We start from the raw sequence: 13,064 nt of genomic DNA, 5'->3' as shown, positions 1-13,064 counted from the left end.
ACTCCCGGGCCGGTCCGTGGCCCTGCCGGCGAGAGACCTGCTCTCTTCGTCGTCCCCGCCGCCGCCCGTCCTCCTGCTCGTCTGCAGACGCCGGCTCTGCTGGCTGCCCGTGGGTCCGGGGCCTCAGGGGGGTGTGGGAGCTGCGGGATGACTGCAAGGCGGTAATGGGAGAGGTCCCTTTGCCTCTACGGTCGGGGCGTGATGCAGGCTTAGAAAATGCTCGTTTACTCATCATCCACCGTGTGTTTGGTGTTGGGAAAGTGTTAACTCGGAGGCCTTAACTCATCCCGTTCTTTGTACAAACTGAGGCATTTAATGTCTCGGTGACAGTGTTGATCATGCTTGCAGGAGCGTAGTTACGGGAGAACCTTTAACAAGATGTATTTTATTTGCAGTCGTGCTGACTTGTTTCTTTTGGGGGGAACAGGGTTACAGTTCTAGCTGAAGAAACAAACCGATCTACATGTGCTTCACTATCCATTGGAAGAATGACAGATGACAAAGATGTACTTCGAGATGTGTGGTTTGGACGAATACCAACTTGTTTCACTCTGTATCAGGATGAGATAACTGAAAGGGAAGCTGAACCTTACTATGTGAGTATAACGAAGGTAGTCACAGATAGTCCAATGCCATAGTTACGTTTGTTTCCTTCGTTCTCATCATGTGTGCTACTACATGTTGTGGAAGAAAACCCCCAGCTTGTTTCTTCTTATTCCTGGTACGTTCTGAAAGTAAACCATATGACCACTCTGTGTGATTCGCCTCTCTTCACAGCAGGTTCAAAACTTTAAGCTTGTTTCACCAGTGAGATAAAATTATCACAGATAATTAAGATCTTAAAAAAAATTATGAAAAAGTCAAAAAGTAATTAGCTAAAAGGAAGAGGCTTTACATGTACTCATGGTGAGTTTGTATGTTCTTGGATAATGACCAGAAGAAGGGAGAGAAATTGTATGTTACCTTGCTGCAGAAATAACTTCAGTCAGAGCTTTGTGCAATCTTAAACACTAAGATCAGTCACATGCGTAACACAAACTCATAATGAACACTGGCTCATGGACTTTTCTGCTCATGGACTTTTTCTGCTCGTTTTCTTTTCTTTAAGTGCTAGCAGCCATGAGAGAGCTAGCTCGGATGTAGGACAAGCACCTATAATGTCTTAACAGTACAGTGCCTGAACTGGATTGCTAGCTGATGATAAAAATGAGGGTGAGATGGATATATTTGAGTTGTAAACTGGAAGGGCCTTCTATAATCGTGTGGTATTTATTTATAGCGTGCTCGGCAGTTTTCATCCTTTCAGCACCTAATAGGCATTTGATTGATAGAGAATGTTAACTGATTCAGTGAAACTTAAATTTGAAATGTGACAAGTATGTGGGAGGAAAATCTTGTACTATGAGTTTTCACGTGATTCTGAAATCCTTAAATCTTGTCATATCCCATTCTACTCTTTTTGAAAATATGACTGGGTAGAAATTTTTTTCTTCTGTGTTTAATAGCATCTTCATGTCATCAGTTTCTGATTTACATGTGTGTTCAGTGGGTTTTTGAAACCTAATAAAGCATTAATGCTTTTTGTTCAGTGATGATAGTGCTTATCTTTCTATGGTTTAGTTTCACCACTGGAAAAACAGAAGCATTTTTACTTCATGTGGTTGACCTATTGCCAAATGCATTTGAGCTATCTAGAAGTCTCAGACTTCAAATTCTATATATTTTTTTAATATAAATATGATTTAAAATATATATGTATATATTGCATAAATGTTACATGAAAGGTATGAGTTTAAGTACGAAGACATGCAGTCTTGATCTGTTTAAAATCTGATGTTGATGTTAACATCTTAACGTAAGATCAGCATGGAAACCCCGAAACCATGTTATCTTCGTGGTGTGGGCAATTTTCTAAGTCAAGGAGATAGTTTTAAGCTGGTAGGGTTTCTTTTATTTACTCCACTTAAAGTGTGCACAAAAATTCTCAAGGCTTAATTCTCTATTTCTGCAAAATGTGGTTATTCACAGATCACAGTTCTAAAATTCTAGCTTCTTCCTTTTTCAGGTCGTGTTGGAGCTGATAATATAGCCTTGCTTCTTGAAGGGACCAAGGATTTATAATAGTAAAAGGTAGAAGAGCAATCAAGGTTTTAACTCGTGGTTTAGTTCTCATGGTTTCAGACTGCATCTACGTTAATGTTTTTGTTCAGATCTGGAGTGCATTTTTGAAGCAAGTCTTCATCCTTTCCACTTACTGTGCCCAGGTTTGCATCACCTAGCAGTCTTACAGCCCACAAGCTGACTCATTTTCACATGAAGCTGAAGCAGAAAATGTGCTTCAGCTGCTAATGGACATTTAGCATATGGGATCAAACTGGAGCTAAATTGAAGTAAAAACCATCAAACTTCCCAAAACTGGAGTAAAAAAAAGTATATGTAGTGAACATTCCCAGCACTTGACACCAGCTGTTCAGCTTTACACGTCTCCTCTTGTCATATCTTAGTAGTTTTTTTATAGTACTTTTTAATATAGTTATATACCTCTGTATTCCAGACTGCCTTCCATAAATGGGAAGGCTGCATGGGAAGGAAATACTGGCATCATTATGTTAAGAGGGGGAAAAAAGCTTCTGCTCTGAGGAACTTGCTTTATGAAGATGGAGGAAGACATAGACCTGGAGGGTGAGGGGTTAGAAAAACAACCCAGAATCTGTGTGATGGATTTCAGTTTGTGAGTGGTGTGGCAGGAGACCCTTGTCTGTTAGATGTATTAGCACCGCACAGGAGTGATGCACGCGTGTATCACATTATGGCACTGCATGGGGCTAGCAGAGCTAATTTAAAATGAGCTTGTCTATCTTTTGGAAAGAGTAGTGACATCAAGACTAAGCGGCTCAGATAAAACACTGTGCTATTTCTTTCTGTAGTCAAGCCAGGTAGGTTTCTGCAGAGTTACACTGGAAACGGATACGTCAGTTTCCTTGGAGTGTTTCCTACAAATGCTTGTGTTTGGAGTGGAAGCATAATTAGGAATAGCTAGGTTGAACTACCTTTGTTGCTGAACTAGCTGATTTTTCCCCAGTCCTAAAATTGTTACGTTTTTTATTTTAAAATGGTGTACCGTCTGTCTCTTGGTGCAAACGACAGTTAGAGATAAAATGTGTACAGGAAGCAGAGTACTTGTTGGCTGGGACCTGTCAGGTGTAAAGAACAAAATTACAGCAGAAGGCAGCCTTAGAATGATACTCTGCCCGTGGGACTAGCCTTTACCGGGCCACTCTTTAAGCTTCCTCGGTGTCAAAAGGGTTGTTGTATTAAGATGTCTGTAACAGTGAGCAACATGAAGCCATTCCATGTTAGGATGCTTTGTTTCTTCATCCTGGATGCATTGGTGATCAGACCAGTCCAGTTCCTGTTAAATCTAGAATTTTTCTCTTTTATAATCTGTTTTGCATGTAAAATGCTGTTTTGCTTTGCAATAAAACCTGTGGAGATAGCTGCAGAGGTACTCTTTTTACACAAAGATATATTGCAAGCGTTTACTTAGGCATTAGGAGTTCCTTGCATTTCATTTGACCTCTACAGAAAGTGTTCCTGGTTATTGTGATTAAATACTGTAGCAATACACAATATGCAAAAGGAAGGTGGTGTTTGTGCAATTTTGGGGATGGCATGTTCTAGCCTAGTAGGATTTATTCTGCCTGGTAATGTATTTGGAGATTTACTTTTGTTTTCTTAATTTAGTGAGGAGAACCCCTAATCTTATTTGTGTGTGTGGCCCCGGTGTGGCCCCCCCCCCCTCTTTTTTGTATAGCTATTTTGAGCTATTTTGGTTTAAGCTGAGCCTATATGAATTGTGTGCATGTTTTTTCACAATTTCTTTCAAAGCTAGGGCTAGAAATTGTATCAAAAGCAGCTGATTATTGTTGTGTCTCGTTTTAAATCAAGAACTAGTACCTGTTCATTTTAAAAGGATTAAATAATTACTTTGAATTTGGCCATTGACTTAAGAATTGAGATGTGAATATGAATTTTAGGTATTTTTCATGTTATCAAGTGGTATTTTTTTTTAATTGTTAGTACTGAGCAATTTGTTTATCTTGTCTTTGTTACTCTTGCAATGGTCAGTCTGATCCCAACAGGTCATGAACATCTACTTGGCTTTATACCATGTACTCTGACTACTCTTGGGGAGTTTATGCCAGCTTTTTGTTTTTATACCGAGTGGGAGAAAACTTACACAACTGATTGCTGGAGGGAAAGGCACGCAGCCTCACTTAACATTGCAGGAATCCTTACTCGGTCTTGACACTTAAAAGCAATTCATCCACTGACTGCTTTAGACTTCTCTTGAATCTTCTTACAGGTCCGTCCTTTCTAGGGGACAAGACAGATGTGGCTCCTTCTGAGCCACAAAACTCAACTGAAAGTGGGGTTTTTCATTCAGGTTTCTTTATTAGGCAGCATAGCGAGCGGCAAGCATTATACTCGTCTGCCATTGATCAGTGGGCAGCATGGCAGTCAGTTGCCAGACAACTTGAATCAAAACTGGGATTCTCTTCTGTTTAATTCCTTATGTGTTATATCCTGCACTTTCCTATTAGTTATTTTCTCTCATACATTATTTAAATTGGTAACTATTGAATCTATGCTAAATATGCACTCAGTCTATTCATTAAAAACTTTGATACTACCTTGTCTGCATATTTGCCCATGCAGCACTGTAGGTCATTTAATTCATGATGGGCATTCTGTCTCTTAGCGTATTACGTAGTGATTTATCAGTCCTACATTCAGGTTGCAGTTGTTACATTACTTGAATTGCTGGATGTGTTTGATTTTCATAGCATTGTTCTAACCTTTAGCACAAAGTCTGCTGATAGAAGGTTGTTCGTCCAAAAAAAAAAAAAAAGAAAAAAAAAAAGAAAAAAGGCAATTGAGCGAATCTGACCTAGTGGAATGAGTTTAGCTTGGATTAGTATGTCTTTTCATATGATCGTGTGGTTTTTTCTTAATTAGGTTTTACAGCCCTAAACCAAGGATTACTCTTACCACCGAATCGTGACCTTTCATTACCAGCATTTAGAAGTATTGCTGTAGGGTAACCAAAGGCTGAAAGGGTATAGCCTCATTGGCCTGCACAGGCTGGTTTAGGAGTCAGTAGCAAAAGTGTGTGTGGGAGAGGTGGCATTGTGGTGAACACGGCTTTGCCCAAAAGGAAGGCTCCTGGCCACATGGCTGAAGTGTTGGAAAAGCTTGTGAGTGTCTAACAGTCTAAAAGGTGACCTGCTGTGTAGAATTCCGCTTTTCATATAGAGGCCTCTATAAAACAATTAACGTCATTCTGCTGTCAGAGAGATTGACTAAAGCCCAGCATATAGTTAAATACATTAAGGTTTTTTTCTAAATATTTTTTAGCATCTTTGCTCTGGAAATACTCAGTAATAGCTTTTAAAAATCACAGGATTTTTGGAGTAAAAATGTTTTGTGTCAACTGGTGTCTTTCACTGAGTGTAGACAACTGGTGGAGAAGGGATATTAAAAGAGGTAACAAAATGAAAATGTCTTTAAACTATGCTTTTAAAGGTCTCACTTAACAGATTTAGTATACTTGTAAATTTCTAGGATAAATAAAGCTGGAAAAGAGAGAGAATTCCCCTCCCATGGAAGGGGAAGACCAAAAAAAGGGTTCAGTAGGTGCTGCAAATGCTCAGCATCTCAAAAACAGGCAGCCCCTGTTAACCTGATTAACTGTTGGGTTTTGTACTCCCAAAGAGGCCCATTGGGAGTGCTGGCCACATTCTGTTAAATTCAGTTAAATGCTGTTTGGTTATAGTCTGATCTCTAATTGTGTTGAAATAGAAACTGCATTGTTCTTCCACACTATAAACTGAAGTAAAATATTTTACAGAGGAAGTTAGTTATGCAGTTTAAAGGGTTATGTCAAAGACTGTTGCAATCAATAATGCTTTAATATATTTATCAATTCCTGCATGGCTGTGCCACATGCAGCATGCTGAAAATTGGCTTTTGTAGCAGTCCAGATGGGTCTCATATCAGAATATACCAGCATTAATTTAACTGTAAATATCACACAGAAATAATATGGAATTATTACCAAAAATATTTGGGTTTGGTTGGAATAGCCTGGACTATATTGTCTCAAGAACAATCAGTGTAGATATGTGGAATTAGGGTAAGATTATATTGTCATTCAAGTCATTGAGGTACCAAACAATTCTCACTTGAGTGTGTACGTGACTTCATTGAATTTATTGAGATTGTTCACCTTTTAAAACTGAAGGCTGTGTTTAATTACCTTGCTGAATTAGACTAGTATGAAAGAAGGTAGAAACAATATGATGATGGTGATAAGAGCAACAGATGGAAAAAGAAAACCATATGGTATATAGCAGATCAAGTGTTAACTGACTTGATGACTATGCTAGTGGTGAGTCTTGATCTTTTGTAGTTCTATATAATCCTAAAATTTAGTTGTTTCGCAGATGCATGCAGATTAGTAACCTAATGCAGCATTATCTAAAAGACAAATCCATTCTCTTTCATAAGAACTTACTCTTGATTTACTCTCCCTACTTTTTCTTTGTGAATCTGATATTTATAAATAAATTCTAGTATCATGGCCAAAATATTATCTAATTTATATGTCAAAGTGTGGTCTAATTGTTGGAGAGATTCTGGAAGAATGTTGCAGCAGAGATCAAGTTTTCTGTCAGGCAAAATATATCCTTACATAGTTTGGGATGTCTGTACCATAGACATTCATTTAAGGCCTAGCATTATCCGTATATTTTAAAGAAACTACTGTAAGAAACAATACTGGTTATGAGGAATACTGGAAAATGAATGTTTCTCTTTCTCTAAATATGCAAAATATTATTTATTTCTATTTATTCCTTAGACTCATCTATTTTATTAATAATTAGGTAATGAAAATAACTTTACAGGATGAATACGATTCATTTAAAATGTCTGCTCCAAAGCTAAATGTTATTTTACAGGGAGGTTAATCTTTTCTCATTGGGATACTGAAAGCTTATGGACTGATTCATCTTAAGTAAATGTGCTATACAGTCATCAGTCAGTACACTGATTGATGCATTCTGCCTAACCACTCTTACTAGGCACAAGACTTTAAAAAAAAAAAAAAAAAAGAAGAAAAAAGGTGGAGGGGTTTGCAAATAAAAATAACACAACATTCTGTTTTGGATAGTGCATAACATTACACTTGAGGAAAAAAAAGTTAGTATGCCAGAAAGTTATAAGAAGGTGTCTTCTTTCAACTGATAAAATATTGACAGTTTTCTTTCTGATTTTAGTAGCTGGGCAAAGGTTAAATAGTGGAAGAATCATAGTAGCCTTGACTAACATGTTGAATTGGCAAACCTAGTGCAAAGAAAATGGAAATTGCCAGCTATTGGAAATAAAAACGCACTTGGAAACCAAACCCTTAAGCAGCTAGGTTTCATTCTTTTTTTTTTTTTATTTTGTAGGAATTTAAATTTTGAAATAATAGCTGATACACAGTTGCTCATTATATTCAGTGAGAAGTTAGAACATGTTCCTATCTAACTTTGCATATGAAAAAGGTTAAAAACTTCATTCTTTGGCCTGCTTAAATACAGAAAAGCAGAAATTAAATTCCATTCTTCTCCCTCCCACCACATTGAAAGAATCAAGAACTTTTTTTTTTTTGTGTGTGTGTTAATGTATTGGATACTGCTATTCTGCATCTTCTGAGTACGTAATTTTATAGCCTTTCATTGACCATTAACAAGTAAATTGTCTAAAAGACATCTTACCCTAAAGGGGGGAAAAAAAGAATGTTGACTGAATTTTGGTTACGAAAATGCATACTTGTTAGAGATTTTTATTAATTTAGTAAATTTTATGTATAATTAAAGCTTCTGTAATTTTTTTCTTTCAGTTGCTTTTGCCAAGGATAAGCTACTTGACACTGGTAACAGATAAAGTGAAGAAACACTTTCAGAAAGTTATGAGACAAGAGGAAGTTAGTGAAATATGGTTTGAATATGAAGGTACACCACTGAAATGGTGAGTTTGTTTAACTTCGTACCTTTACTCAATTTATCATGTAAAGAGTTATCAAGTTCAGCACAGTATCGGTACTTTTCCTAAACTAATCACTCCATTGGGATTTAAAGATGGCAAAAGAGGAGGAGGGTAAGAAAAGCATGTTGTTTGGGGAAAAACAGAAGAAGATTTAATGTTGAACATATTTTTGATTATTCTTTGTACTTACTATATGTATAAGGCAGAGATTGTGCTGCACCTATTGTTTCTGTTCTAGTTGTTACTGTAACACAAAATTGGCTTTACTGTTTCTTGCAGTAGAATCACCAAATATATCTTTCTTTAGCTTATTCTACCTTCTTAAAAGACACCTAATAACACAGATAGGAAGTATTGTTTCTGGAGTCTGAATGCAAATAGGATATATGCTTAAAGATAATAAAACATGTGCGTAACCTTCACTTTTCACTGGTGTGATATGTGCTTGCACTGTAAAACAGATAATCTAATACTGATGCATAGGCTTTTGTTGAATTCGATTAGTTCAGCTTATTGAACTAATTGCTGTTGATTCTATTTTTGTTCTGTTATGGTCTATTAAAAGTATCGTCCTTTTTTTCTTTTTTCTGAGAGGTTGGGGAATCAGACTGACATTGTTTCATTTACTTAGTTTTCATAAATACTGTTCATCCGATTTTGTTTCTTTCTATTTCTGCCATAGAGTTTTAAAGAAAACATTTTGACAGCTGCAATGTTTGCTAGCTCAGTATAGATAGCATCAGCTCTCCAGAAAGTATTTTGTATTTTTAATGCAGCAGAGATTTTATACCTCTTTATTTCCTGTATCATAATAGGAAAGAAAGCTACCAGTGACTGTTTTAGCTTCTTGAGCCTGGATTGTTATGTGATTAGCAAGCATCACATCATGGAGTCCCTTTAGACTTGGTGATGCAGGAGATTTCTTCTAGTCTTTTGTTTCTTTGAGACCAACCTAGTGTAAACCTTGAAAATATGTAAATAGAAAACCATAAAAACTAGCTTTTTTCACTTCTTCAAAACTGGCTGGCAAAACCAACTTTAGACATCCATTTAAATTATCTGGAATTTTAACAATAATTGGTTTCTTGGTGTGCCATAGTGACCTTGAGTCATGGATACCGTCTAAATAAACAGGAAGGTACCAAGTTTGTCCTAGTGTGTTCATAATCTTATGTAGATAATAAGAGGAAACTCTAAGTTTTCACTGAAGTTGTAACAAGAAAGGAAAGAGGCTTTTTACTTGAACCAAAAATAGATCTGTATTTTCTGTAAGTTTCCAAATACCATGATGTTTAAACTAGAACTAAAATAAAAAAAAATTATAGAATATAGGTATAGAGTAAAAATATAAATTAGAACTCTAAAATTAAGTGAAGAGTTAGTAAACTCATTGAACATTGAAATGAAAATGAACAGTGTAATTATGATCTGCTAATTAAGGCTCTGATCTTTCAGAAAATCTAAGCATATTCTGCCAGGAACAGCTCCACTGATGTCAGCAAAATTGCTTTTCTAAGGAAAATGCTGTCTGCAAACCATTATTGTAGGAGAATGGTAATCCCCTAAGTAGCTGAAGCTCGTTCCAGGGAAGACCCAAATACCAGAACTGAGAATTAGATTGAATTAGTAGCTGTAGAGAAAGGATAGTGAGCATTAATGCTTAATCTTTTTAAGTATAATTTCTGCATTCGGAATCAAATAGAACTTGCTAATAATATTGCTTATTCTAATTATTTACTTCGCACCGTGAGGTCATATTGCTTACAGTCTGTGCAGTTTCATACCTGGTTGGGATGCAGTGTATCTCTCTTCAGCTGCAGCTCTTCTGTTTTCCGGTGAGATTTTGGAGGAAGTCTGAAACATAGTTTTAACTTCATGGTCTGCAGCACTCAGGCCAGGCTCCTGGAGGAGGATGAAGCTCTCCTGGTCTGGAGTTACAGGGGCCTGGGACCTCCCTCTGAGGTTGGTGGGTCAGGGGAAGATGGTCTCCTTGCCAGCAGGAGGTGTGTGCTGGGGGAGGGTCTGTGTCACCAAGTTAAGGAGCTGCAGGAAGAGGTCATCAGACTGTACAGCATCAGAGACTACAAAAGGAAATGGATCAAATCTTCTCAGAGACCCTGCAGCTACAGGATCCTAAACCTACAACTACATTGAAGGAGATGCAGGCAGAGTCTGTGATTATTGGATTGGAAAATAGTCTCCTAAGATATGGAAGGGCTGGAAGCTTGTGACTTCTGGCAGTAGGAGGAAGGCTCCTTCTCCACCTGCATTTCTGTAACTACAGGATAGGTTCAGTGCTCTAGCTGCAGGTGAGGGACTGAAAGCTCTGTCCAATGATGCATCTGAGGTGGCTGAGCCTGAACTGTGCAGGGGCACCAGGAGGAAGTGGCGAGTGAAGTCAAAGGTCTGTATTCTGCTTACTCTCCTTTATCAGTCTCTCCAGGATCTTGAACTCTGCCATTTCATGGTCACTACAGCCAAAGCTGCCACTGATTATCACATCCAGAACTATTTTTGTCTTGTTAGTAAGTAGCAGATTCAGCTGTGGGTCAGCTCTGGTCCATCCAATGCCGGTATCAAGAAATCTTGACTACTTGTGTCCCATCATGTTGCTTTTCCAGCAGATGTCCAAGATTAACATCACACAGGGTCTGTGATGCAGAAACTTCTTGAGTTGTTTAAAGACTTTATCTACTTCCTCACCTGGATTGCGTGACCTGTAACAAACTCACCATGATGTTGCCCTTACTAGTCTCTCCTCTGATCCTGAACCACAAGATCTCAACCAGCCTGTTGTCTGTCCCATTAAGTTTCATACACCTAAGCTGCTCCCTCACATGGAAGACAACCCTCTTCCCTCATCTTGCCCTGCCTGTCTTTCCTGAGCAGCTTGCATCCATCTATCTACAACTGCATTCCAGTTGTGCAAGCTGTCTCACGATATCTCAGGTAGCCCAACACTGTCACAGTTATGTCACTGCATGTGGAGCTCTAGTTTCTCCTGCTTGTTTCCCAAGCTGTGTGCATTTATGTACATACACTTGTGGTAGACTCTCTTCTCTCTTTTATCATTTTGAGATCTCCCTTGCAGCTGTCACCTTTCACCAGTTGCTTTCCACCCATGTCCATTAATTTCTACTTGTCTGTGGGTTGTTATTCACACCCCTGTTGTTTATGGCCTAAATCTTTCCTCACCAGGCTGGCCAACCTGAAGGCAAAGATACTTTTGCCCCGCTTAGGTGGATTCCATCTCTCCCTAGCAGTCCTTTATCTCCAAAGAGTGTCCTGTGGCTGTAGAAGCCAAGTCCTTGTCACACCAGCTGCACAACCAGTTACTGGCCTGCAGTTATTGACCAGCATTCAAGCCTCTCTGAGCCTTTCTCCTTCAATGGTGAAATTGTGGAGATGCCAGCTTGCCCCTGGAGCTGTATAGTGACTCTTGATACGCTCAAGAGTTCCCTTGCAGCACTTGCAATTTGTTCCCGTGTGGCTGAACAGCAAGGGCTAATAATCGAAGCACAGGACAAACCTTGCCAGTCTGTCTGCAACTTCTTAACAAGCAGCAAACCTCCACAGGTAGCAAGTGAGATTGGCAGATGGGGGAGGGCTCTCTCCCCTGTAGGAGGGAGTTTCCTACTGCTTCCTCTTGGTGTGGATATGCTGTTCAGGCTGCTCTGATGCTTCCTTGGAAATTCCAGCCCCTTGTCTGCCACTGAGGCACTGGCTGCGGATGGAGAAGGAGCCTGCCTTCTCTTGCCAGAGGTCACAAGACTCCGGTCTTCCCCATCCTGTGAGTCTCCATTTACCACTCCAGTGACTGCAGACCCTCTTTCTGTGCAGCTGGGAGTTCAGGCTTTCATCTCTGCAAGGTCTCTGTGAAGATGCCATCAATCTTTTTATCTTCCCTGATGCTGTGCAGCCCACTGACCTGCAGCTCCTTAACTTGGTGATACAGCTCCTCCACTAACATGCACCTCCTCTAGACAAGGACATGTCCTCTGCTCGCCCCAGCCCTTAGGAGAGGTCCCAAGCTCTCCTGGCAGCTTGAGACCTGGAGAGCTGCATCCTCTCTCAGGAGCTCTGCCGGAGTGAAGGCCTCTGATGTGCCAGGGGTGGTTTCTTCAGCAGATGCTAGGGGATGACACCCTATAGCTTGTTACCATCCTATGTGAGCACTTGCACATGGCCTTCAGCAGAGTTTCCGTCCCCTTTCTGTGGATTGTGCTCTAGCCCTGGTAGTTGCATAGGTGTCTCTCTAGTACCAACGAGATGGATGCTTGACCCTTCCTAATCAGGAGTCAGTGGAAAACAAAAGGTCAAAGCACCATTTGATCAGGCATAGCTGACATATTGTTTGAAAATGCTAGTGTTTGCTTAAAAGATCTAAGAAAAATTTATTTCTTACTGAATACTAAATGAAAAGGTGAGGCTGTTTTCCAATGCGGCCAAAATTTCCCTCAATGAGACGTTTGTTCATAGAAATACCTAAACACCAGATTTTGGCCACTTGATACACTTAAGTACCCCAGACAGTTCTGGAGCATTTTTTATGTCCTGGATTTATCAGTTCATGTGACATGTCTTACTGAATTACCACAGTAAATTATTCTGGTCTGAAAACAACCTACCAAATCATGCTGTCACTTTCTGTCCTGGGTTCAGAAAGAAATTGTTAGGAAAAGTAGTAATTAATTTTCCTTACTGTCCATCTGTCACTTCCGAAAGGATTTTAAGTACTTAACGTGGTGTTTTCCAGGACTTTTCTCACACTCTGAAACCACCTTCTGTATAGTAATAAAAGCAGTAATAAACTGACAATGGCTGGAAGTCAAGGTGCTTTTACACTTCTGTAGATTGAAGACTTTCCAGAACCAATCATTATTCTAGCAACTTGTAAAAAAAGATTTGTGGTCTCTTAGACATTTTCTCTTTGATTTCCCCCCCCCCCCCCCCCCCCCCCCCCCCCATCT

At 39.2% G+C, this 13,064-nt stretch overlaps 1 protein-coding gene across 1 annotated transcript in view; it reads left to right on the top strand.

Moving 5' to 3' along the window:
* The first annotated feature begins 431 nt into the window (after positions 1-431).
* Positions 432-13,064, top strand: part of ATG5 (autophagy related 5) — an 85,625-nt gene continuing 72,992 nt past the window's right edge. Inside the window, 2 exon segments of the mRNA XM_009285078.2 lie at positions 432-596; positions 7,949-8,076. Of these exon segments, the coding sequence (XP_009283353.1) occupies positions 489-596; positions 7,949-8,076 (236 nt within the window). The 5' untranslated portion in view covers positions 432-488.

The sequence above is a fragment of the Aptenodytes forsteri genome, unplaced genomic scaffold, assembly GCF_000699145.1.
Source record: "Aptenodytes forsteri isolate BGI_AS27 unplaced genomic scaffold, ASM69914v1 Scaffold171, whole genome shotgun sequence".
In the NCBI taxonomy this organism is placed as follows: Eukaryota; Metazoa; Chordata; class Aves; order Sphenisciformes; family Spheniscidae; genus Aptenodytes; species Aptenodytes forsteri.
Note: the sequence above shows the minus strand (reverse complement) of the source record. Positions and strands in the feature narration are given on the sequence as shown.